General features: G+C 37.9%; 1 protein-coding gene across 1 annotated transcript in view; it reads left to right on the top strand.

The window, feature by feature from the left end:
* LOC126456858 (cyclin-dependent kinase 5 activator 1) overlaps nt 1-18,550 on the top strand; it is a 301,126-nt gene extending 282,576 nt beyond the window's left edge. Inside the window, exons 3-4 of the mRNA XM_050092671.1 lie at nt 7,394-7,708; nt 16,032-18,550. Coding sequence (XP_049948628.1) covers nt 7,394-7,708; nt 16,032-16,307 — 591 coding nt within the window. The 3' untranslated portion in view covers nt 16,308-18,550. The remainder of the gene's footprint in view (nt 1-7,393; nt 7,709-16,031) is intronic.
* The last annotated feature ends 8,849 nt before the right edge of the window (nt 18,551-27,399 follow it).

Here is a 27,399-nt window from a genome sequence, read left to right as displayed (position 1 = left end):
CCTTTGCTCCTTCATACCCGCAATAACTTTAAACTTTTATATATGCACCTTTGTTAAAAGAAACCTGTTCCTTTAGCCGCTTAACTGTAGATCGTAATCTATACTGATGTATTAACATCCATACTAACAATAAATCTGTAAAACTGTTGTGTCCGTTTGTTTGAACATGCTATTCTCATCAATGTGGGTTTTGCAGACAATTTAGGCATGGCATGGGCCATAGTATAGGCCTCATTTCATAAAAATCAAATCAAGGAAAAAATATATCGTAATATAAAGTTTCATTCATACTAATACTATAAATATGAAAGTAACTCTATTACTTTTTCACGAATAACTCGCTGAACCGATATGGATGAAATAGTCCCATAGTGCTCAGAGCCATTTGAACCATTTTTTTAAAAGAAGTAAAGAAAACCAAAGAAAAATTTGAAATAGGAATTAAAGGTAAAGGAGAAGAAATAAAAACTTTGAGGTTTGCCTATGACACTGTAATTCCGTCAGAGACAGCAAAGGACTTGGAAGAACTGTTTAACGGAATGGACAGTGTCTTGGAAGGAGGATATAAGATGAACATAAAAAAAAGCAAAACAGAGATAATGGAACGTAGTCGAACTCGGTCAGGTGATGCTAAGGGAACCAGATTAGGAAACGAGGCACTTAAAGTAGTAGATTATTTTTGCTATTTGGGCAGCAAAATAACTGATGATGGCCGAAGCAGAGAGGATGTAAAATGTAGACGGGCAATGGCAAGAAAAGAATTTCTGAAGAAGAGAAATTTGTTAACATCGAATATAGATTTAAGTACCAGGAAGGCTTTTCTGAAGGTATTTGTCTGGAGTGTAGGCATGTACAAAAGTGAAACATGGACGGTAAACAGTTTACATAAAAAGGTTTCGAAATGTGGTGCTAGAGAAGAATGCTGAAGACTAGAAAGATTAGATGGGTCGACCATGTAACTAATTAGGAAGTACTGAATAGAACTGGGGAGACAAGAAATGTGTGACACATCTTGACCGAAAGAAGGGATGAGTTGATAGGACACATTTTGAGTTATCAAGAGACCACAAATTTAGTAGTGCAGGGAAATGAGGGAGGTAAGAAATGTAAAGGGAGACCAAGAGATGAATACATAAGCAGATTCAGAAAGACATATGTTGCAGTACTTATTCGGAGACAAAGAGGATAGCGCAGTATAGAATAGCATGGAGAGCTGCATCAAATCAGTCTTTGGACTGAAGACTACAATATATCATGAAGTTCGGTTTAAGGTCCAAGCAACACAAATGACCTGGTGCCCAAGCGCAGAATTTCTTTACAGGGTGTACCATAATTAGTAGTGGAAGCTGACACGTGTATACGATAATATAAGCAGAAATGTCTCATGAAGCGCAGAACTGTGAGTAGTTGAACAAATGGCCTACTTCTTTTCGTAAATATCAAGTATTTGATTGGATGCGTTATCTGAAACTCCAGACTGAGTGATGATTGAAAACACTATCATATACCTGACTAAATACGGTGTGAAGACTTCAGGCGACAATTGTTTTCAGGAATACATGCATCTGAAGAGCTTTTTGGAAACTAAGCGTGACTCGGAAGAATGGACGTATAAACACTCCGTCATTGAAAGGTAGATTTACTTTCTGCAGGAAACTTAAAATCCTGAAAGCAAACTCCAGCTATTAAACTTATGCGGGTGACACAACGTCACTGTGAAAAGAGTAATTTCGCTGATGTCGGCCCAGTGGACTGATGAAAGAAATCGACAGCTGCCAGGGACTGTGGAATCAACGTTAAAGTGCCGGTTTAACTTTAGGCTGACTTGCATGGAGTTTTTTAAATACGTAAAAAGATGAAATCTTCCAGAACATAGTGTATTAACTACTTCTGCTCCAGCAATTTCCATGTAATTGTGTTCTAAATAAAAAGTAATTTTATTAAATAAATTTTTTTCATCATATCTACACATCCCTTCCAGAGTTCCCGACTAGGTCCCAGCTAGGTATAGCAACCCTACTCGCATCATACTGACACCTATACGTATTTCATCATAAGAATAAACCAGATGTAAACAAATACAAACGCGGTGATTGGTCAGCAGCCGTAGCACACGTAGCTGTTGTTGTTAATCTGCTGGAAGTAGGTCCTACTGATGTATTAGATATCTTATAACTAAATTACCATAAAAGAAATTTTAAAACTTTTTAATGTATTAACAGCCATCAATGTTTTCCTTAAGCACGCTTTAGCAATGTAGTTTTCCATTTCAAAAGCTGTATACAGTCGCAGTCTCTGTAGTGTTGTGCTGCGAATGTCGAGCTTTTAATACGCAGTGTACAAATGGCTGATGTTGCTGCCTGCTCCATAGTAAAATACGCGCGTGAACGCGGTTAAGGAATGGCGACAAACAAGTTCTTCTTAATGTTTTCCACAAGTTTACAGGAATAATGGGTTTTGAAGTTTTTCGAGGGACTGTATTTAATAAAAAAAGTAGTATTTTAAAAATCTGATGTGTTGCTGACTCAGTAGCATAGTAAGAGGGTTGGAACTTAAACAGTGGCAACTATTTATTCACAACCGGTGCAAAAGAGTTACATATTTGCACATGTTACTGTTCTTCAAAGTAGTCACCAGCGTTGTGTAGAACCCATTGCCAGCAATGTGGAAGGCGTAGTATACCGTTAGCAGAGCCTGTTCTGCTGATGGTGCGAGTGGAGCGGTCTAATGTTATGGTGATTCTCGTGTACGACTGTGATGGTGTTACCCTAACGCATTACGTTCCTCCACGGCAGACCGTCAGTGCACAGTATTTCTGTTCGTTTTTGGAACATCACCTCCGACCAGCTTTGCGAAAGAAGCGGTGACACTTTCTGAGCAACCCACCCATCATTTTGCACGACAATGCGCAGGCGCATACAGCGCAAGGTGTGGCTGCTCTGTTCGGCCGATGGGACTGGGAAGTATTGTACCATCAACCATACTACCCGGACTTAAGTCCTTGTGACTTTGATTTGATTCCGAAGATGAAGGAACCACTTCGTGGCATTCGCTTCAGAACTGTTACAGAGATTCTACCGCTCCATTCGCACCATCAACGGAACAGGCTCTGCTAACGGTACACTGCGCCTTCCACATCGCTGGCAACGGGGTCTACACAACGCTGGTGACTGCTTTGAAGGACAGTAGCAGGTGAAAACATGTAACTCTTTGTATCGGTTGTGACTAAATAGTTGCCGCTATTTATTGTAAGTTCCAACCCTCGCATAATGGTACATTGGTACAGTCCATGGATCAGCGGTTCAAATCTCGCTTTGGTTTTCCTTTTCTTCGTTCAGTTGGAATATCTACATCTTTTAAATGTGAAATTCATCAAATTTTCGTCAATTAGAACACACCTAATCGTAATTTTTATGAAAAATACACATCTTCTTGTTTCTAATTACATAATGCACGCATAATTTCAAGTTTCAGTGCAAATTTTGTAAAATATTGTTAATAAAGGTTGTTCAAATTAAGAACGTATAAATTAAATTTTTAGGACGAAAATGAAAAATCACATATTCTTTATTTGGACTACGTCCGTTCTTTTAGACAACATGAGGCAGAGTGATACGGGTCGTAGAAACATGAAAAACAATAATTTTCACAGCATCTAGCACACAATACGAATGCTGAATTTTTATAGTTTCCACTGTACCACTGTAATATGAGCCCACCAGAATTGGTATGGAGCCAAGTTAAGGAATTTGTCGTGAGAAATGTCAAGCCACTTTTGCTGCCAGATGTACTGGACTTAATGCACGAAGCTTCATCACATTCGCTGCTGAAGGCTGGCGGGATAGAGAACGGTAGGCGACAACAAAAGAAGAGGATTCTGCTGTTGATCGACTCGTTATCAACATCACAGATGGCAATTTCAGAACTGAAATGTACTTCTTGGATTCGAATATGGAAGAAGTTCAGAGATTACCGGACGACTGACTGTAATGGTTCAAATGGCTCTGAGCACTATGGGACTCAACTGCTGAGGTCATTAGTCCCCTAGAACTTAGAACTAGTTAAACCTAACTAACCTAAGGACATCACAAACATCCATGCCCGAGGCAGGATTCGAACCTGCGACCGTAGCGGTCTTGCGGTTCCAGACTGCAGCGCCTTTAACCGCACGGCCACTTCGGCCGGCGACTGACTGTAATAACTTCAGTGGCTTACATATTTAATTATATGATACAATCCCTGAAATACGCTCTTGCTTCACACGTAGCTCGCTCAGACCCTGTATTTAAGTAATTACAACACTGTGATAGCTAAAAAGGAGAGCATATTATCCTTTCCATCTGGTCCCTTAAGAAGCGTGCGGTGATGCAATAGTTTTGCCGAATATTGTTTCGTTCTCTTTAAAAATTAAATGACATTCTAAGCTATATTGTTTCTCTGCTCCCTTCTTTTTACTTCTCAACTGCAATTGTTCACATCACTGTAGGATAGTTGAACTAGCTGACTGGACTGCGTTGTCCAAGTTAAATGCGCCGGTAAGGCTGTTGTCCCTCATTATGGTTCAGTCGATGGTCACGTAAGGCACAACATAAAGGGTATCCTTATTATCGTACTTGACTGTACTGGCGACAGCTTGGTGCTTCACGTGAAACGAAATGCCGTGAGATTCCAACCAACGCGGAAGAAAACGTGGTGTAATGTTTACATCAGGTTTATTCTAATGATGAACACAGTATAGCTAACGTTGGCTGCAACCAAAAACAGAAGACTACCGGCTAAAGCCTTCCAATTTCTACCGACTTAAAACGATTCATGAGAGTGACTGATCGCACCTTCCAGTTAACCCTTGCCGACCGCGGTGGCAAGCGGTTCTAGGCGCTTCAGTCCGGAACCGCGCGACTGCTACGGTCGCAGGTTCGAATCCTGCCTCGGACGTGGATGTGTGTGATGTCCTTAGGTTAGGTAGTTTAATTAGTTCTAAGTTCTAGAGGACTGATGACCTCAGATGTTAAGTCCCATAGTTCTCAGAGCCATTTTTGAGTTAACCCTTTCGCAGGCCGTGCGTGATAAGCAGTACTTCCCACTAAATGTCTTATCACTTCTGTACACCCCTGGCATCTAATGGCAGTCTGCTGCACCAGCTGTAGTTTCTGTTTGTTGTGACAAATAGGTTTCGGGACTGTGGGAAGTATATATATCCCTACAAACAACGGCGTTTTGATGGTTATTGGGAAGTGTGGTTACGACGAAAGTAGTTTCTGGAGGGGGCTTGGGAGCTATACTTACGACAAAATTAACCTGTCATTTCTGGTACTTGGAGAGCATTTTTACCATTACCACCGACTTAGTGGTATCTCAAAGCTTTTGGGAATGTGTTTTACAACCTCTGTCTATGCCTAACGACATCTTGTGATATTACACTGCTCCAGGTGTAAGAAAACTGCTACCATAATCTCTTTCTATTTGTCGTGGGATGACTACTGTTGTCAGAACACATTGCTTGGCTTCTGCAATATACATTATTGTGACATGTATCAGCTCATACCTTTATTTCATGATGAAGTTTCAAGGATTGTTTTCACATTGTGGTAAATAAACTTTAATGTTGGTAAGAATAACTTTTTAAAGAAAGTACACTACTGGCCATGAAAATTGCTACACCAGGAAGAAATGCAGATGATAGACGGATACTCATTGGACAAATATATTCTACTAGAACTGACATGTGTTACATTTTCACGCAATTTTGGTGCATAAATCCTGAGAAATGAGTACCAAGAACAACCACCTCTGGCCCTAATAACGGCCTTGATACGCCTGGGCATTGAGTCTAACACAGCTTGGATGGAGTGTACAGGTACAGCTGCCCATGCAGCTTCAACACGAGTAGTTCATCAAGAGTAGTGACTGGCGTATTGTGACGAGGCAGTTCCTCGGCCACCACTGACCAGACGTTTTCAATTTGTGAGAGATCTGGAGAATGTGCTGACCAGGGCAGCAGTCGAACATTTTCTGTATCCAGAAAGGCCCGTACAGGGCCTGCAACATGCGGTCGTGCATTATCCTGCTGAAATGTAGGGTTTCGCAGGGATCGAATGAAGGGTAAAGCCACGGGTCGTAACACATCTGAGATGTAGCGTCCACTGTTCAAAGTGCCGTCAATGCGAACAAGAAGTGACCGAGACGCGTAACCAATGGCACCCCATACCATCACGCCGGGTGATACGCCACTAGGGCGATGACGAATACACTCTTCCAAAGTGCGTTCACCGCGATGTCACCAAACACGGATGCGACCATCATGATGCTGTAAAGAGAACCTGGATTCATCAGAAAAAATGACGTTTTGCCATTCGTGCACCCAGGTTCGTCGTGATGCACCGTCAAGGGTAACCTAGCCATGGTCTCCGAGCTGATAGTCCATGCTGCTGCAAACGTCTTCGAACTGTTCGTGCAGACGGTTGTTGTCTTGCAAACGTCCCCATCTGTTGACTCAGGGATCGAGACGTGGCTGCACGATCCGTTACAGCCATGCGGATAAGATGCCTGTCATCTCGACTGCTAGTGATATGTGGCCGTTGGGATCCAGCACGACGTTCCGTATTACCCTCCTGAACCCACCAATTCCGTATTCTGCTAACAGTCATTGTATTTCGACCAACGCGAGCAGCAATGTCGCGATGCGATAAACCGCAATCGCGATAGGCTACTATCCGACCTTTATCAATGTCGGAAACGTGATGGTACGCATTTCTCCTCCATACACGAGGCATCACAACAACGTTTCACCAGGCAACGCCGGTCAACTGCTGTTTGTGTATGAGAAATCGGCTGGAAACTTTCCTCATGTCAGCACGTTGTACGTGTCGGCACCGGCGCCAACCTTGTGTGAATGCTCTGAAAAGCTAACCATTTGCATGTCACAGCATCTTCTTCCTGATGATTAAATTTCGCGTCTGTAGCACGTCATCTTCGTGGTGTAGCAATTTTAATGGTCAGTAGTGTAAAAGAATATTTAAAATAAAAACAGAAAACACTGTTCATCAATTTTTTTTTACGTGTAATGGCAACAAATAAGAGCTCACAAAAGGAAAGCGGGAAATCTGTTTACAATCTGTTTACAACCATAGTTTTAATACCTCAAAAAGTTGCCGTGGTGATGTATGTAGCACCATAGTTATTGGTCCTAGATCACGAAAATAAAATTATCAATAAATAAATAGTCAGTTGATCACATTTGTAATAGGATAGCAAAAAAATTATCTTCGCTGAGTTGCTACAAAAATTGCGCGCATGGAAGGGTTAACACGCTGCACAGTAGTAAACCACTGCTCCCGACAGCACTGAAGCACGCACGGTGTTTTAACGTTCCCTTCCGCCTGTGTGCCTACAGGACGTGGCGTTCATCAACCCGGCCAACGTGGTGTTCGTGTACATGCTGGTGCGTGACCTGGTGACGGAGGAGAACCTGTCGTGCGAGCACGAACTGCAGGCGGTCGTGCTCACGTGCCTCTACCTCTCCTACTCGTACATGGGCAACGAGATCAGCTACCCGCTCAAGCCGTTCCTCGTCGAGGACGACAAGGAGCGCTTCTGGGACCGCTGTCTGCTCATCGTCAACCGGCTCAGCCGCAACATGCTGCGCATCAACGCCGAGCCCGGCTTCTTCACCGAGATCTTCACCGAGCTCAAGGCGTGCGGCGCACAGGTCAGCCCCTCTGCGTTGCACCTTAACACTGCAAAACGCGCCGATGAGGGACTACTCCTCTGTCACCCCAATTCTGATTGGTAACTTCTCGAGGGAAAATCCAGAATTACTGGCTCGGTTTACTTCCTGCGCCACTGCGGAGACGGGCGATATAGGTTTTAGTGTGAGCGGTGATGAGAAATAACTGAAATCGCTTCAACTGAACTAAACTCGAGGCCCGATGGAATCCCTATCAGATTCTACGCCAGATTTGCGGATGAGTAGTCCTTCTTTTTACTATAAACAGCTGTAGACTCTCTGAACAAATAATTGGAACAAAACAGAAGTCACATCTGTCTACAAAAAGGGTACCAGACACAGAACTACCGTCCAATATCCCTGTTGTAAACAATTCTGAGCTCAAACGAAATGAGAAATCTTGAAGAAAATGACCTCATCCATGCCCACCAGCACGAATTTCGGAAACATTGTCCACGTGGAAACCAACTCACATTTATTCACATGACACCCTGAAAGCCATGGATCAAGGCAATCAAGTGCACACATCAAAAAAAGTTTTGTATCACCTCGTTTCCCAGAGCTCTGGAAACTGTACCGACAATTGGAACAGAGACAAACATAAACATCATTTCCAACCTTTTTATTGCTCAGGAAAACCACACATTGCATGTTGTACCACCGTACAGCGACACCTTCAGAGTTGGTGGTCCAGACTGGTGCACACACCAGTACCCCTAATACCCAGTAGCACGTCCTCTTCCATTGATTTATGCCTGTATTCATCGTGGCATACTATCCACGTGTTCATCAAGGCACTGTTGGTCCAAATTGCCCCACTCCTCAACGGCGATTCGACGTAGATCCCTCAGAGTTGTTGGTTGGTCACGTCGTCCATAACCAGCCCTTTTCAATCTATCCCAGGCATGTTACATAGGGTTCATGTCTGGAGAACATGCTAGCCACTCTAGTCAACTGATGTCGTTATCAAGATGTGCACGATGGGGGGCGCGAACTGTCGTCCATGAAGAAGAATGCCTCGTCAACATGCTGCCAACATGTTTGCACTATCGGTTGGAGGATGGCATTCACGTACCGTACAGCCGTTATGGCACCTTCCATGACCACCAGCGTCGTACGTCGTCCCCATATATGCCACCCCAAAACAACTGATGTCGTTATCAAGATGTGCACGATGGGGGGCGCGAACTGTCGTCCATGAAGCAGAATGCCTCGTCAACATGCTGCCAACATGTTTGCACTATCGGTTGGAGGATGGCATTCACGTACCGTACAGCCGTTATGGCACCTTCCATGACCACCAGCGTTGTACGTCGTCCCCATATAATCCACCTCAAAACATCAGGAAACCTCCACCTTGCTGCACTTGCTTAACAGTGTGTCTAAGGCGTTCAGCCTGACTGGGTTGCCTTCAAACACGTTTCCGACAATTGTCTGTTTGAAGGAATATGTGACACTCATTGATAAAGAAAACGTGATGCCAATACTGAGCAGTCCATTCTGCATGTTCTTGGGCCCATCTTTACCGTGCAGCATGGTGTCTTGGTTGCAAAGATGGTCCTCGTCATGGACGTCAGGAATGAAGTTGCGCATCATGCAGCCTATTGCACACAGTTTGAGTCGTAACACTATGTCCTGTGACTGTCAGGGTTCCAGGACATCACACACATCCATGCCCAAGGCAGGATTTTAACCTGTGACTGTAGCAGCAGCACAGTTCCGCACTGAAGCGCCTAGAATCGCTCGACCACTGCGGTCGGCTTCATCCACTGCAGTAGTAGCCCTCGGGTGGCCTGAGTGAGGCACGTCATCGACAGTTCCTGTCTCTCTGTACTTCCTCCATGTCCGAACAACATCACTTTGGTTGACTCTGAGACGCATGTACACTTCCCTTGTTGAGAGCCCTTCCTGGCACAAAGTAAAAATGTGGACATGATGGAACCGTGGTATTAACCATCTAGGCGTGGTTGAAGTACAGACAAAATGAGCCATGTACCTCCTTCCTGGTGGAATGACTAGAACTAATCGGCTGTCGTAACCCCTTCCTCTAATGGGCACTGCTCATGCGTGGTTGTTTACATCTTTGGGTGTGTTTAGTGAAATATCTGAACAGTCATAGAGACTGTGTCTGTGATACAATATCCACAGTCAACGTTTATCTTCAGGAGTTCTGGTAACTGGCGTGATGCAAAACTTTTTTTGATGTGTGTGGATACAGTATTTCTTGATTTCTGAGAAGCAACTGATTAAGTACATGAAACGAGTTCACACTTGTCAGTATGAACAACCACCATATGTACAAGCGAATGATGACTATGAAAAGTTGTGCCACATCGGTACTCAAACCCAGATTTCCCACTTTACATTAGCAGACACCTTAACAGCTTTGGCGTGACTCATGAACATACCCAAACTTCCATAAGTCACTGTTCCTGGTAGCAAACTGTATTCATGCACACATTATGTAATTTCCATACAGGGGAGGACATTTTAATTGAAAGTTACTGCCTGGTATCAGCACATAGATTCAATATTGCAGCACCTCTGTTGTTAAGAAGTATGATGCAGTGTTCCTTCAGACATGCATGCATGCCTAAAGGAACATTGCATTGTTATTCTTAACAACAGAGGCGCTGCATCCTGTATTTGAGTAAGCACTACACCTATGCTTGTTATCAGAAGTATGATAATATGGGTCACTCAGGATTAATTGGTAAGCAAGATGCAACATATGAAACTTCCTGGCAGATTAAAACTGTGTGCCCGACCGAGACTCGAACTCGGGACCTTTGCCTTTTGCGGGCAAGTGCTCTACCAACTGAGCTACTGAAGCATGACTCACGCCCGGTACTCACAGCTTTACTTCTGCCAGTATCTCCTCTCCTACCTTCCAAACTTTACAGAAGATCTTCTGTGAACCTTGCAGAACTAGCACTCCTGACAGAAAGATGCAACATGTTATCTTTGATGGAGATTAATTGATATATGTAAAGGTAATTTCAGATGTACAGATGATGTAGTTGACTACAATGAAGAACTGACTGAAAAAAACTGCACAGATTCTCAGTCGAATTTTTTCAGGATTTCAAAGTGGCGTAAACATTGGTAACTTTCTTTAAATGTTCAAAAATGTAAAACTGTGCACTTCACAAAATGAGTAAATGTGGTATCCTACAATTACAAAATCCACGAATCATAAATGGATTGGTCAGCTCATACAAATAGCTGGTTGTAGCAGTTTGTAGGGATATGATATGGAACAATCACATAGGCTCAGTCATAGGTAAGCCAGGGAACACACTTTGGTTCATTGGTAGAATACTAGGGAAGTGTAACCAGGCTGCAAAGGAGATTGCTTACATAAGGGGAAGCAACTCATCATAGAACATTGCATGTTGAAGCAGTAACAAATAGGACTAATAGAGGTTAATGAATGTGTACAAAGATGGGCAGCACAAATGGTCACAAATTTGTCCAACCCATGTGCCAAAGAGATGCTAAAAAAACTGAATTGGCGAGTGCATGAAGAGAGATGCAAACTGTCCTGGGACAGCCTACTTACCAGGTTTTAAGAACCCACTTGAACTGTTGGAGCTAATAATATACCACAACCCATAAATATTGTTCTGTGAGGATTGCAAGAACAGTGTTAGATTAATTACAGCACATACAGAGGCATTTAAACAATCATTCTTCCTAGACTCACTGCTTGAACAGAATAAATGGTGCAATGGGGAGTGCCCTCTGTCGTGCACATCATAGTGGTTTGAAGAGTATGGATGTAGATGCATATGAGGGACTGGGCTATAGATCCCTGCTGTATAGCCCTAATTCTGCTTGGTAAACTAATGTGTTATTGCATTAATGACATTCCTTTTCCATGTATAGAGTTGTACCTTTATAAACGAAAGCAGACAGTCACACTGATAGAGTGTGTAGCAGGCATGAAACTAAACTCTGCCTGGGGTCTACAAGAATCAATGTTGGTCTACTTTTGTTCCAAACTTTCACAAATGATCTTCCAATGACCTTTAAGTAATGTTTAAAAACTGGAATATTAGCTGAAGACACAAGCACATTAATGAAGTGATCGCAGTCATTGTTACCAGACATTCCTCAGATGATAACTGAACATGCCTAAAACTGGTTCACAACAAACAGTTTCCATCCAAATGTCACAAAGCCTCATGTTATGCAAATCCAGACAAGCAACAATGACTGCTAGCACCAATTGTGTACATTAATTCTCATACCCTACATGAAACACTGTGTGTAAATTTCTTTGGTAGGCAGCTGGATAACTTGTTAGAATGGAGTCAACACAAAGATAAATTAACTGAGAAGCACATATCTATATCTCATTGTAACATTGACTGAATTTTCCATCAGTTCTTGGTGGGACATGATAATGATATTAAAAAGAAAACATATTTTGCAGAAGATTAGGAAGTGTATTTCTTTTTAAAATATCTCATTCTGTTGACCTGCTGCCTTGCTCTGCATATTTTCACTTCCTGTTGTCTTATGGAAATATCTTCTGGGGTGTTACAATTAAATAAAACTTGTATGCAGAAGAAATGATTGCTAAGGGTATTGGTAGAAGCAGATAAGTGGTCATCTAGCAGTGGCTTCTTGAAGCACCTTGGAATTCTTGCACTCACTTCTCAGTAGATGTAGTCCTTAATAGTTTGTGTCACTGACAGTTAAAATCAGTTTCAGCTAAACTGTGATTTGCTGTAGCATTACACGAATTACAATAATAATTTACAGAAACAGTCTGGGGATATTTCCAAGAAAACATAGAAAAATCCTATAGGCTGTGGTTATGCTATGGCTTCACAACATCCTTTCTTCCAGGAGAGCTTGTCCTGGTTCACAGGAGAAATTCCATGAAGCATGGAGTGTAGGAGAGGAGTAAAGTTGTGAGGAAGAATTGTAAATCGTGCTCAGGTAGCTCAGTCAGTACAGAACTTCTTCCCAAAAGGCAAAGGTCCCGAGTTCAGGTTTTGGTCTGGCACACCATTTTAATATGCCAGGAAGTTCCAAAAATAATTTTCCTGTAGACTTTGCTTCTTTGTCAAGAGAGGTTGTAATGGACAAGCAGTGATGCAATGGTATTCAAATGCTCCCTTATAACATGAACCAAGAAACTGGGTACCTCAACCAATTTAAAATCATATTAAGGGCATGTCTTATTGTCCACTCTTTTTAACAATTAGCTGATTATCCAAATCTCTAAATCTAAAGGTTGATAATACATGTTATCTCCACTGAAAATAGTTTGTGTGTGTGTGCGGAGAGAGGGGGTGAGGATAACTGCTTGCAAATAACCCATTCATGTTTTGCAGTTAGTGAGAAAGACTTTGTGCCACTTGTTACTAGTAAATATGAAACACACCTCTGGCTTTCTTCAGACTGGTGCTGAAATGATACATCTGTCTGTTTGCCCAGTTCAGTACAGTTTGTTACAAACTTTGCACTTACAAAAATGTTGTAAGCTGAGTGCTTCACAGTTTTTATGTATTTGAACAAGGACATCCTGTTGGATACTATGATCTACATGTCAAAAGCATTCATTTTTCACACCAGTACTCATACTATGCACAGTTCCACTCACTAATCCGATATGGGATCATTTTCTGGGGATACTCAACTCACAGTGTAAAGGTTTTTAGAATGCAAAAAAGAGCTTTAAGAATAATTTGTGGCCTTAAAAAGCTGGAGTCCTGTAAATCCCATTTTACTGAGCTTGGTGTTCTAAATGTTCCAAGTTTATTCATTTCTGAAACTATCTTGTTCACTATGGGCTACCTCCTGAAAACAGGCAAACTGCTACAGAACAAAAGTGTACACAACTATAGTACCAGAAGGGAATCAAATATACATCAAAAATATCACAGAACAACCACCTATCAGAGGAGCATAATTAACATTGGTGTAATACTACACAAGAAAATGCCAGAGGAAATAAAAAATACTACTCAGCCAATATTTAAAGCTAAACTAAAGGCATTTCTAATAAAGCACTGTTTCTATTCTTTCAGAGAATTTCTGAATAAGTAACAAAATTAATTGTAGTAGTTACCTAATTTTAATTGCTAATACTATGTAGTATTGTAACTTATCTTTGAGCTGTCCAGTATCAATTGTACAATTTGTGCTATATGATAAAACTGGACCAATAAAAAATCAAATCAAATCAAAAAGGCATATAGCCCACCATTAGCGACAGATACCATGCATGTCTCCCTCAAGAAATCTGTCTGTCACATATAAAATCTTTTCCAAATCATGTTTAACCATCATGAAGATTTTATTCTTTATGGACATGTTTTTGGATGTAGACGCGCACAGTATATGCCACAGATGATGGTGTTATATGCCCAAATATTGGTCCGGCAAAGAAATGCTATCAAAATGCAGCTCATGACGGCTATACTATGACCATTATCAAATCTCCATCAAGTGTATTGCTTTAAGTTAGTCCCTGTCTCAATAGCTATCAATCTTTATATTATGATACTTTTTTATTTAGCAGCTACTGACTTCCCAGAGACATATTGTAATTTATTTCTGTGCCTATTGATAAATACCCACCCAGTATAACAAGCTGTATTCTGCCTTTCAAAAAGTTTTGAATCCGATCATAGAACTCATTAGATATCCAGTTCAGTTTTTCAACCTCGGCAGTAATTTGTATGGTTATTTAACAGCTGAAAGCACTTCAAAAATATAAAATGCTAGTCCCATCTTGTTGCTTCTATTCATACTAAATAATTAACGTTTCCTCTCTTTCTACACTTAACTATCACATTGATGAGTGCTGACAACAGCACAGTCACGAGCCAGGCAGAGAAAGTCCATTCACTGTTGCAGCTGGTGCACTGTTTTTCCAACAGAGGCGCTGTATCCATTTCTATTGTTTATTGCGTTTATCTCATGTCAGAGCATCAGAAGCAATGTCAAATTATTCAGCAACAATGTGATTCATAGTATAGTGCTCTGTCACTTTACTTGACTCTTCCATAAATTAAACTTAGCAGTTCATGATTTTAAGTGCGAGTTGTTGACAAATAGTAAGAGTTATGGTCTATACACTTTGAAAGCAAATTAACAACCCCACAATGGTTCATACAGCATGAATTTCATTTATGTGTCTTCATTCTTTTGCAATATTTATTGCAACTTAATGTTGGATGTAATCACGTTTCTAATAGTATCATGAGGAGCTACCTACCACATCCCAACAACTCCCAACACATATTAAGTTCTGGAACAAAATGGTTTGGTAAATTCCCTTACTCCCAACTTATTATAACACTGAGCAACACTTAAAACAATATACAATAATATTTTGAGATAACATTAATTAGTTACATAACAAGTGCTTGGTATCTAGCCACAGAGACCCTGACCCTACAATGGGTCATAACTCAAATAGCCTGCACTAGAGAATGAGAATAAAAATGAAAATGTTTTAAAAAAGTTCATACAAAGGTATTTCAGGGAACCAGTTTTCATAGTCTTTCCTGTAGTTGAACAATATTCATGCTTTCTTCCAGTAAATGGGAACAGCTCAGTCTTTAAGAGACCTACAGTAGATTAAATATTAAGTGAGCATCATTTTCAGATTATGTACAGGATCTTTCAGGTATTCCAGTGAGATCACCAGTAATTTCTGCTACTCTTTGCCACTACAAGTAACAATATCAACACCATTCACCTTTGCAGAGCTGTGGAAATTTAATGGTGACATCAGTTCTTGTATTTACCTTGATATGTAAAATATGAAGACAGAAACCAATATTTTTGTTTCTTTCTTTGCTTTGTGTCAAGTCATCTGGATTATAAACTTTCAGTGCTTTATGAAATGTGGAACACTTTTTTTGATTTTCTGAAAAATATTATGCAGTTGATCATAAACCAGCTTTTGCACAACATTTAAAATTGTTATTGTGTCCTGTCAAGTATCAACACAAAATTTAATTAACATTTAAGGACTTTATTGTATGAAAAAATTTTCTTGGGTTTTAAGAGTATTGTGATAAAACGTTTTACATAGTTCTTGAAAGCTAACCTACTGATAGCTACATGTGTTCTGTTTGACATTTGTCTGTCTATGGTACTTATTGTTCTTGATCTGCAACCTATGGCAGCAAGCAGTGTGTCTAATAAATGTCCCAATATTACTGTATACTCACTTTTACAAAATAACAAAATTATTATTACTAATGCAAAAATTAGTATTTGTATACTTGGCAGCTATGAAAATTCTACATAGTTATTTGTGGTGTTGTATGTGCAGGTCCAACAACAGCAACAACAGCAGCAACAACTGCAAGAACCTACACCACCACCACCACCCCCTCCACCACCTCCGCCACCCCCTGCCCTCAGTGCATCGGTAGTGCAACTGCAAAAGCAGCAGCAGCAACAGCAACAACAACAGCAGCAGCAGCAGCAACAACAACAACAACAAAAGCAGCACCACCACCACCAGCAGCAGCAGCAGTCAAAGCAATGCCAACAACAGCAGCATCCAGAGGGTGGGGGCCCAGTGGCACTGCCTGCGACTGCTTGACCTCCCACTGGTGGCCAGGGTCCCCAGCAGAGTGTCGTGTTGGTACGCCTGGCGCGCAGCCACTACGTCACTACACTGTGACCTGCGGCAGCCCCCGCTCTCCTCCCGCGCGGGGGCACGGCCCTCTAGCGGCACACGGAGGAGCTCCCTCCAAAACAGCCAACCAGCGGAAAACAGGCCTTTTGTCAACAATTGCTGCTGATCCGTCGATATACTGAAATTTATCTCAAGTATACAAATGCGTGTGCCACTCTTTAACATCAGAAACTGGGGAAAGTTGCTTTCTTTGCAGGTCACAAATTTTGAAGTTGGACATTCTCATACACTGAACAGAATAGTTCCCCTCTGTCACTTACACATCTCAATCTGTGTATTGCATCATAACAGCTCTCTTTAGTGCATACACACTGTGCTTGTGATGGCCTTAAATTTTCATTTTTCAGAAACATTTCTGATAATATGTGTGAAGTTAATGGCCAAACTTCCAAGTTTCCTTTCAATCCAACATTATTTGCTATCTAATGTTTTGAACAAATTGCGCCTGTCTTCATTAGGCTTTTTCCTCTTAAAAGTCAGATTACAATTGTGTAATTGTTCCCTCAAAGTGATAGTAATACCAGTCTTGTTTGTGGATTTTCTGATCCAGATATTCATACAGTGTGTAAACGTATTGTTTTCTAAATATTCTTCCACAAAACAATTATCTGCAGAGATTACAACTTTCCTCACCTGTGGAGATTGTGGTTTTAAGTTCATTGATCTGTGATGTTCCTGATGGGTTTGGAAGGAAATTTTCAAAAACATTCAATGTTAATAAGGCACAGAAGAAGTTGGTCTTTCTAATATATTCTGTCCCTGCCAAGTGTTATTAAAAATCTGACATAGTGTTCAGTTGGTATTTCCTTTTTGAGAAGCTTTTGCTGGATCTGAGGTGATTGTATTATGTGGAGGATTAATATGTAAAAAAGTTTGAAAAGATATGGGGATAAATAGAACTTTATTTTGAACCACCTATAAGTGAGCAACATTTCCATTCACAGTACAAAAGTCCCTCATGTGATTCAGCATAATACTAGAGATTTCTATACCAGTTATTGTTTACTGCTTTGTTTCCTATGGTTCCAGAATATTGTTGCCGAAATACTCAGGTATATTCACGTTGACATTATATGCATTTCTCATCTTCTTCAGGTACTTTGTTCTGGAAGTAGTGTCACAGATGAATGAGGTCATTATGCCTGCCACTGAACATTACACCAGCCAGCCAACTTCACCGCTAAAAAAAAGTGATGTGTTGATTCCTATTATGTCATGTGTCCAGCACTCAAAATATTAAAACTGAAGCTGTACAGCTACATGAATCATTCCATGTGTTCCATATGATGGCATGAAGGCTGTAAAATTATTCATCCTTTTAAATGTAAAACATTGATAGGACAGCAGTAAAGAAGCATTGTTTGAAACATTTATATATGTTGCATTTCCCAGGAAAAAGAAAATGAAATTTTATATGACAAAAATGTTTCTAGGGAAATAACATGGCCAACCAGTAGGACACACTAAAACTTTTTAAAGGCATGGATATCATCCATGTGCCTTGTGTAACAATTCTGATCAGGTTAAACAACATCTACAGACATTAGATCACATTAATATCACTGTTATTTTCTATGTTTGATGAGAACTCCTTCCAATCACAAGATATTTCTCTCTACAAAGACTTCAGACTTGTAGCTAATGAATAGGAAATTCATTACAATAGTGCAGGGTGAACTGAGTGATTGTTGTTTAAAAGAATTACTACAAACACTCAGTCATAAATGTAGGATATAACAGGGACTATGCTAATTCGAAGTATTCAATTTACCTAATGTAGTGTAACTACATTGTGCCCACATATCCCTTAAGGGTTAATGCAGGAACCCTTCTGGAATGGACTTAAGTGGGCTTGTTGTTGAATATTTAACTAAAGTAAAGTAGAGGTAAATTAAGTTAGTCGTATATAAGTAATATATTAAAAGCCTGTAAAAATTATTTGCTTGTTTGCCCTTCATGTTTAAGTGCTTTAGAATAATGTATGTAAATTAGATTTTAAGTCTCTTAACAGAAAGATTATATACAAGTAGTTCTTCCAATACAGTCTACTTCAGTTTTATGATTTAGACCTATGTGTCTCTCATGTCTAATACTGCTGTGAGGAGCATTCTAATGAAATAGTAATTCATTCATTTGATCCATAATTTTAATATTTGCAAAGAAATTGTGTTTAATTCTATTGTTAACCATTGCTGAGAAAATATAAAACAGTTCAGCAATGCAATACAATTTTTCATCAAAAATTTTATGACTGAATTTTCAGGTATTACTGTGCAAAAAGTGGTAACAATATAATAGCAAAGGTGTACATTGTGCTACTCATTTCTTTTCAGGAGTTCACATTATTGAGCATACAATGTGAATATTAAGTAATATGCTGTTTCAGCAAAAGACAGTGAAAAATTACACCGTGAGAACTTCCTTTAATAATTTCACACATGAGAGCTGAATGTAAAAATTTGTTTGTTGGTGCCGAAGAAGTGAAAGTTAGAGAGGTTGATGGCTAATGCTGAATACCTTACTATTTAAAAAAAAATCAGGTGTAGAATTCAGGGTATCTGATTATAAACAATTAAGTGAATGTACCAAAAGTGCATAAAAAGGCAGTGAACCATGTTTGTGGACATGCCATTGTAACATGTGTCTTCTTTAAACCTACTTGTTCAAGAAAACTTGTAAATGTATGCATGGGCTGTGTGAATGAACTGATTAGCAGAAATCATTTATCAAACCCAGGAGTGACTTAGATTTTTCTCTATATGTTGATTACCTGAGGATTTTCTCATAGGTACATAACATTTCGTTGATTGATGAGGCAAATTCTTTTTATATGATTCAGATGTTATATGCTTGTTTTGTATTATCAGCATTCACATTTTGCCAGTTCTCTCTTTATATTATAGCTTGAAAGGAGAAAAACGTTTTTCTTTCACCAAATGTTATATAAGCTATTTTAATTGCTGTACTTCACCAGTACTAATGGAAACTTCATTCTTTTTAGACTGTTTTCAGGTGTAGCAAGTGACATCCTGATATGTTTTCTTGCTATTTAGTTATTTATTACACCAATCTTCCTGGTACTGTTGATCATATTCGTCTGCTTTTGTTTGCTCCTTCTGTACTACCTACACCTTTTAAAACATTAGTAGCATTTTCATCACTGTCTTTTAGAATAATTTTTTCTGCCTGATTTCCAGTCTGTGTGAAATATATGCAGTGAGTCAGATGTTTTCATAATTTCTTCCAATAACTTAAGTTCAGTTTTCAACTCAGTTAATAACTCTCCAGTACTCACATGAAGTGCTAAAGAAACACCATCCAAAATTTCTGCCTTACAGCTTCATTTCTATTTACTGCAACAACACAACTGTACTCAGATTAAAATTACTCTGTGACTGATGTTTCAGCAAGTCGAGTGGTGGAGGCTACCTGCCAATCAATTTTAGTGACCTCCTGAGTGCCACTTGCTTGCTGTGTTGCTTATTTTGTAGGTACATGGAGCGCTTTCTGAAGTTTGGCAGGCTGCATGCTGGCAACATTTCCCCTTGACACTTCAAACTGTCAATCACAAAGTAATTTTAATTGGAGTATACACAGTTTCTGATAGTACAATTCCCTAAGTGACCTTACTCACTGTTAGACTTTATTTATTTTAAAATTCATACAATTTAATCAGTTTAGATGTATTTGTATGTTATGGCAGTAAAATGCAATGCACACAATTTTTTTCAGACTCCTCTGAGATAATTTACAACAGAAATTAGAAAATTTAATATTAAAACTATGTGAGCAACTTATGAAGCATTCTCACTGAAAAACAAAATTGTGACTAAGTTAAAATTAATTTCTGCAGTTGGGGATTAACAATACTGCAGGGGCAGACACATGAGTGTATGTTACATATGCAACAGCAAAATCTTTTACTCAACTGTTTCCCATCAGACACAAATGTCTACATCACTCCTGTTCCAGAAATCTTTCTTTTCTGCCTCCATCCTTCATTCATAATTGTGTCACAGTATAATACTTTGTTTGTTTACACATTTTTATATTTAATTAGTGTTTCTGAGACATGTTTATGTGTAATGCACTTTTCATTTGTATCTATCACTTGTATGTGTGTATTTTATATAGGAAGTATTTTTTTTTCCTTTTGTGAGAAATTTATGCCCAGTAGTATAAATATTATTTAGTTTCAGAATATTTTATAGAAAAATCAACATTTTATATATTGTACTACAGAAATCCTCAGTTGATTGGTTCATTTTAAACACTAACAAACTGGGTAAGGAGATGAGAATGTAATGTTTAAAACAGTAAACGATTCAGCCACTCAGAAGCAACAAACCATGACATTTGCTTCAAATATCTAAGAGTGACATACATACTACTAACTACAGCTATATGTAATGACAAATTCAGTGATGAATTACTGGTCTAATTCAGAAAAGCATGAATGTTGATTGTTATTTAACACATTTTCAGTCCTTGTTCATATAATGTAACTAAAGGCTTTGAGAACACATTTTCCTACCCTCTAACAAGATTAAAAATTCTAGTAATATCTAATTGATCACAGATGTTCTATTTTCTAAAACTTTCACAGCTTTATGAAAGAACAATAGACTAATATTTAGCATTGTATTTTAATTGTCACATTGGTTCTTCTTTTGTATTTTGTAATGATTTTAGGATATTCACAGTTTCATACTTTTATGTGCATGAGAATCTATAACTATTTCATCTCCATACATGTTCTCAGCTGGTATCCATAGAAATGTGGCTTACCGGTTTTTTTTTTTTTTTTTTTCAATTCCCCTGTGGTGTGCTCCTACAAAGCACATACAATGATATTTCCATAGTTCTTCATTCATAGCTTTGGTGCATTTCTTCATTCTTTTGCCAAAACACTAAGCAACAGACATTATTTCTATTTGTATTATTTTTTTCTATTTCTTTTATCTTTCCTATTCTTTTGTATGTAGATCATCTTCACATCATTAATTGTGTTCTCCTTAATTTGGTCCAATAGTTTAATTTTCTCATTCTTCTTATGATGTTTTTATTCAAATCCTGTTTAGTATCTAAACTGAAAGGATCTTTCTTCACATTCTCTGAGCTGGATAACCGTGGTCACCCTTTAATTTAACTGGTATTACAATTTTTCGTACACATTTATATTTATTACCCGCACAGTGCTTCATTCAGTAATACAAATATTTTGAATTTTGTGCTGCACTATGGTGCTGCATTGCAGTTTAGATGAAACGTTTTCCTAGGACATCATATATGTTAATGTTATCAGCAATTTCTTATATCATGGCATCTTTGAACAAATCTATGGAAGATATTGCCATACGCTACAACATTCACTAGCAAACATGGGTTTCAATGAATCATGCATCCCCCTGTGAGTATGTTCTGTGACCATAAGGCAAGTTCCTGCATAGTTTTTCTTTTCCCATATAACAAAAGAAAATTTTCATTATCTGTTGCCAAATGTTAAAAGGACTGTTGCAAGATATAGAAAAATTTTCACTAATTCCTTTCCTTCACTTTCATGTCAGCTTATGACATATTCAACTACATGTACTACATGTTTCCTGTTCTCACAGCTGCTGAACCAAGTATGTAACACGTTCTGCAAGGTTTCTTTTTTTGATCACGGTCCAAATATACAAAAAACTTCCCTTACGTTGCAAAAAACTATTGGTGTATGTATTTTCAGTAGAGAAAATCTGAACCTAAAGCTAAAATGACACCTGAACCAACGTTACTTTTCACAGAAGTTACGAAAGAAATTGATTTCTGCAACATAAATTATTATATAATTTCTTTCTTCTCTCTCTCTCTCTCTCTCTCTCTCTCTCTCTCTCTCTCTCTCTCTCTCACTCACTCACTCACTCACTCACTCACTCACTCACTCACTCTCTATCTGTCTATCTATCTATCTATCTCCGTCTCTATCTCTATCCTTATCTCTTACGTGGACACACACACACACACACACACACACACACACACACACACACACACACACACACACATATACCAAGTAACTGATTTTACCAAGGAGGCTTTCCATTAGTAACAGAATTGAAAAGTGAATATTTTCATCCAAAAAATTGTAATCGGTTAATTCTTTCTTTCTCCCTTGCTTGCTTGACTCATTCCTTCTAGTTTCTAATATCATACAGATATGTATCTTTCAACTGCAGACACTCAGCAGATTTTACAAGTATGATACTATAAGAAGCCTAATACCTCTTGCACAGAAATCAATCAGAAATCTAAAAGTAAGTTTACAATCAGTTAAAAGAATAGTTTGGCAATTTCAGTTTTATCTCAACCATTGCATTTCCATTGTAAAATAATTGAAAGGGTATGCATTTAAACTAAAGTAAAAATTCCATTTCATGCTCATCATGGATGACTGGAATGAATGATTAATTTTGAATTTATGTCTCATATACATAATGAGAGAACTTGCAATTTAAGGAGTCTAATATATTACAGAACTCTGCATTTTACGAGAAATTGGCTGATTATCACAAAATAAACAGAAGTGAAGTAATGTAATTTCAACAGTAACTGAACCAAATTGAACAAATTTACTGATGAAATGACAGAAAATCACACCACATATGCTATGGTCTTGAGACCTCTTTAGACTCCCAAAGATGATTTTTTGTATCAGATTTATTTTTTGTCTGTTGAAATAAATTGGCTGATTATCATAAAATAAATAGAAGTGAAGTAATGTAATTTCAACAGTAACTGAACCAAATTGAACAAATTTACTGATGAAATGACAGAAAATCACACCACATATGCTATGGTCTTGAGACCTCTTTAGACTCCCAAAGATGATTTTTTGTATCAGATTTATTTTTTCTCTGTTGAAATAAATTTGCTATTACTCTCACAATTATAGCTCTGTAAAATAGGAAAATGCAAGTTTTATTTGTCTAGCCAAGAAAAGGAGATGAATCAGTTCATAAGAAATTAAATTCATCAAACAAAACTGCCAACAAGGTCAAAATTGGAAGAATAACAAGAAAGAAATACATTCATATTAAATTTGTTGTTTAGTATCCCATAAGTAGGTGTTACAGAACATACAAAATTTGAATGTATCAACACCCAGTTATCAGCAACTAATCATAGCAAAGAACAGCAAGTCGGCAAAAGAGTTTCTAATAACCAATTTGCAATTTATATTGAAATTCATACGCTAGTAATTCAAAACCCCACAAACACTTTTTGTTCACAATTTTCCCCACCTTCTGTTTAGCTATTCTGTTTGAACTGTTTACAGATACATTTGTAATATAGTTGCTACTTTGCAATTATCTGGAATATTAGTACAGAAGGAGAAGTATAATTAAGCTGTGGGATAGTTCACAAGTGCTGTAGGACTCTTAGTACCTTCAGAAAGTCAGTGTTCTTCAGAAATTTGACTACCTATTCTCTCAACAGTCCAGAAATAATTTAATTCTACTTTATTAGCTGAAGAGGAGTAATAGGATTGCATGCATGCAATTAAGAATTTTTTATAAAAAAAAAGTACAAGTATGTAATGTTTAAGAAAAATTGTTGCTGTTATTTATGGGCTCCTAACTTTACTTATAATTTCTCTTGGTAAACATGAGTTTTAATATTTAGTCAAGGAAACAAAGCGTACTAAATATTCTAATACAATACTTTGTTAGGTTAGCAAAAAATGTATTAGAAAAGATCATCAAAAAACAGAGCCTGCTTTGAAAGCTAGCACAAGAGCTATAAATAATGACAATGAAAGTAGGGAGTAGAAAGCTAGAAGATAATTGCACAATTAGGAGAACTAACTTAAGTGCGGATACAGTGTCTTACGTATACTGAGAGCTAACAACAGACTCTTATTATTTATAGAAGGTATAAGTGGTCTTGCAGAATTAATTTTTGAAGATAATTTCTTAGCTTCCAAAAATTTTGTAACTCAAAAACAGAAATGGCTGATCTCCAATTCATTGGTAGCATAACAATATATAAAAGATTATATCTAATCTCTTCAAATGAGTTTTCAGCATTTATGATAGCCTGCTAGAGTGGCATGTTATTTACATTTCTCAACAATTTAGAAATTCCAGTGAAAGTATGTGTCAGGTACTGGTAGTGATTGCATCTACCTCTTTGAGAAAGATGCAAACTAAACACTGAAGTAACTGTGAGTAAAAAAAAGACAATAGGATAGTCTTATGTGACTTTTCACTCAGAACCTATGTAATTGCAGTATCATATTGTGTAAAAAAAATATAGGTATTAAACCAAAAGCTAAAAGACTGGAACTTTACGTTTCAAGTAACAATAGGAGGTATTTAGCATTCAAAATATTTTTTGTGTGATATTCAGGTAAATTTTGAAACATGTAAAATAAGTATTATGCAGCAGACACAAGTAAACACGTGAAATTGATTGGAAAACTAAACTTTGATATGCAGCCACACCAACAAAAAAAATCAAAATATTATGTAATTAAGAAGCCAAATGTTACTGCATACAGAAGTCATATACTGTTTCCTAACATGAAAATATTATTGATTACTCTCTCCATGTTTGGTGAGTGCAGTTGCTTCACAACTGTGTACTGTATTTATGAATAACGGTTTCAGTTGCTAAACTGTTCCTTATTTGAGTCCATGATTTGGTCCACCTTTCATATCTAAAACCATTTTCAGATCCACCAGAAATTGGCTTCAATATAAAAGATTAAACCAGTCATGGACTAAAATAAAGAACATTTTAGCAACTTCAACAGTTATTCAGTAATATTACTATTTTTTTCATCAAAGGACAAGCAGAATACAGTATTCACAGGTGTTAGACTTACAGTGGTCTGAACATAAATGAAGAACAGAATGTACAATACAACTTAGTATATAAAATACAAACACTTCCTGCTTTCTTGATGTTTTTGTCTTGATTCAAATTGGTGCATGAGCCATCCTTTCGCTTCTCCCTTCTTCACCTCACAAATCTGTTAGTATATTACCTTCTCCACTTCTGGAAGATGTATCTTTCCTTATCTGGGCTTCTTAATCATTATTTTCTCAAATGCCATGTATTTCTTCAATGGAAATTTTGCAAATTAAACATTTCAGCACTTCATATTGGTGTTTCAGGTTTTTGTTTTACAAGTTACTATCTGTTACATCATTCACTTTCGAACATAAATATTTACTATGTTTCATATTCCATAAAACTAAAAATGTTTCTTACATGTACCTAACACAAGATCAAGGATAAAAGTTTGTTTCTGTTAAATTCGTTTCTGAAAAGGGGAAAGCACAATGTTCACACGTTATATTCTGAGTTTGATGGATAAGCAGCAGACAGGCTGCATTAATGTGATTCTTCTCTGTTGGTTTGCTGTGAGCATTAAAAGATAATGACATCTCTGATTTTCAACTGCATATAATCCTGGAAATTCTCTAACTTGTAGAGTATTGACTAGGAATGTCAAACATGCATTCATTCTTGTATTTCTCATTTATCATCAATGGTATTGTATCTTGTAGACCATCATGGAAATGTTAAGTATACCAGTAGTTGCAGTTTGGACTATGGCAAGCACTGGTTCTTGACATTCTGGCCACATATCTGACTCTCTTTTAAGTCCTCAAGGGTGTTGACTCTGTCTACATTAAATTTCACAGTGGAATATATCCCCAACTTCAACAATATGACTCATACAGGTCTCTAACGAAAAAAAGAAAATTATTTTCCTTCCCCGATCTCTTCTATAGACTTTATTATTATTATTATTATTATTATTATTATTATTATTATTACCATTAATTTAATTTGGCTGATTTTCTCTAGTCTTCAGTGTGTTACTGTCCTGCCAGATTGTATGGAGAACAGATACAGAATACTGGCTGAAATTCCTATTATAAACTGATGAGAATTGAATTTAATGAATTAAGAATAATACAAATAGTAGTTAACAGTCTATAATTTTACATACAGAATGTGGATACATTAAATTATTGGGAAAATAAAATAAATGAAATACACCAAAAACAAATTTCTGGTGGAGAACCACAATTAATGCCACCACTGCCTCTTTTTATATTCTAAATGGAATTCAGATATAAAAATTAACAGCACATGCAGAAAATTTCATTCTTGTTCAATCAATCCAGGCTGTAAAAACTGTGAAAATAATGGTCTTATGGTGATAATACGCAAACTTGTGTGGATAACTAGGACAAAAATTGAGAGCTATAGTTTTCATAATAAACTAAGTTTTAACAATGTAAGGAAAAGATAGATTACTACTTACAGTAAAGATGAGACATTAAGTTGCAGACAGGTACAAAGAAAAGACACTTACTCAATACATTATGGCTACAGCCTCCATCACAATAGGGAACACACACATGTTCATTCACACAAGCAAGCACACCTCACACACACGCACACGACTGTCATCTCCAGCAGCACTGCAGTCCAAGCTACAAGAGACAGCTATCATATCTGCGTGGGGTGTGCTTACTTGTGTGAATGAATATGTGTGTTTTTCCTTTTCTGATGAGGGCTGTGACCAAAAACTAAATTGTATATGTATTTTTGTTGTGTCTGTCTGCAACTTAATCTATCTTTTCCTTATACTGTTGACATCCCAATCTAGAGTTTTCACTGTTTAAACTAATATTCAGGTACTTAATCAGGTTTTGAGTACATTTTACTGTAAATAAATGGAAAGAGCTTGTAGAAAAGAAATGGCATAAAAGTTTACAGGATGAAAACAGCATGAAAAGTAGGAAAAGAAGAGAGTGGCAGAGGAGATAGAAACCATAACAGAGAGGAGAAGGCGAGAGGAAAGGGGCACTAAGGAAAGAGGGAGAGATAAAGAGAGAGATGGACAGACAGTTGGTAGCATGTAAAATGCCTTTTTTATAAAAGCTGAATTTTTAGTTAAAAATCTATTCCTTGGTAGCCTTCTTTTAAAAAT

Source organism: Schistocerca serialis, chromosome 2 (genome assembly GCF_023864345.2).
Source record: "Schistocerca serialis cubense isolate TAMUIC-IGC-003099 chromosome 2, iqSchSeri2.2, whole genome shotgun sequence".
Taxonomy (NCBI): Eukaryota; Metazoa; Arthropoda; class Insecta; order Orthoptera; family Acrididae; genus Schistocerca; species Schistocerca serialis.
This window is presented reverse-complemented; position numbering and strand designations above follow the sequence as displayed.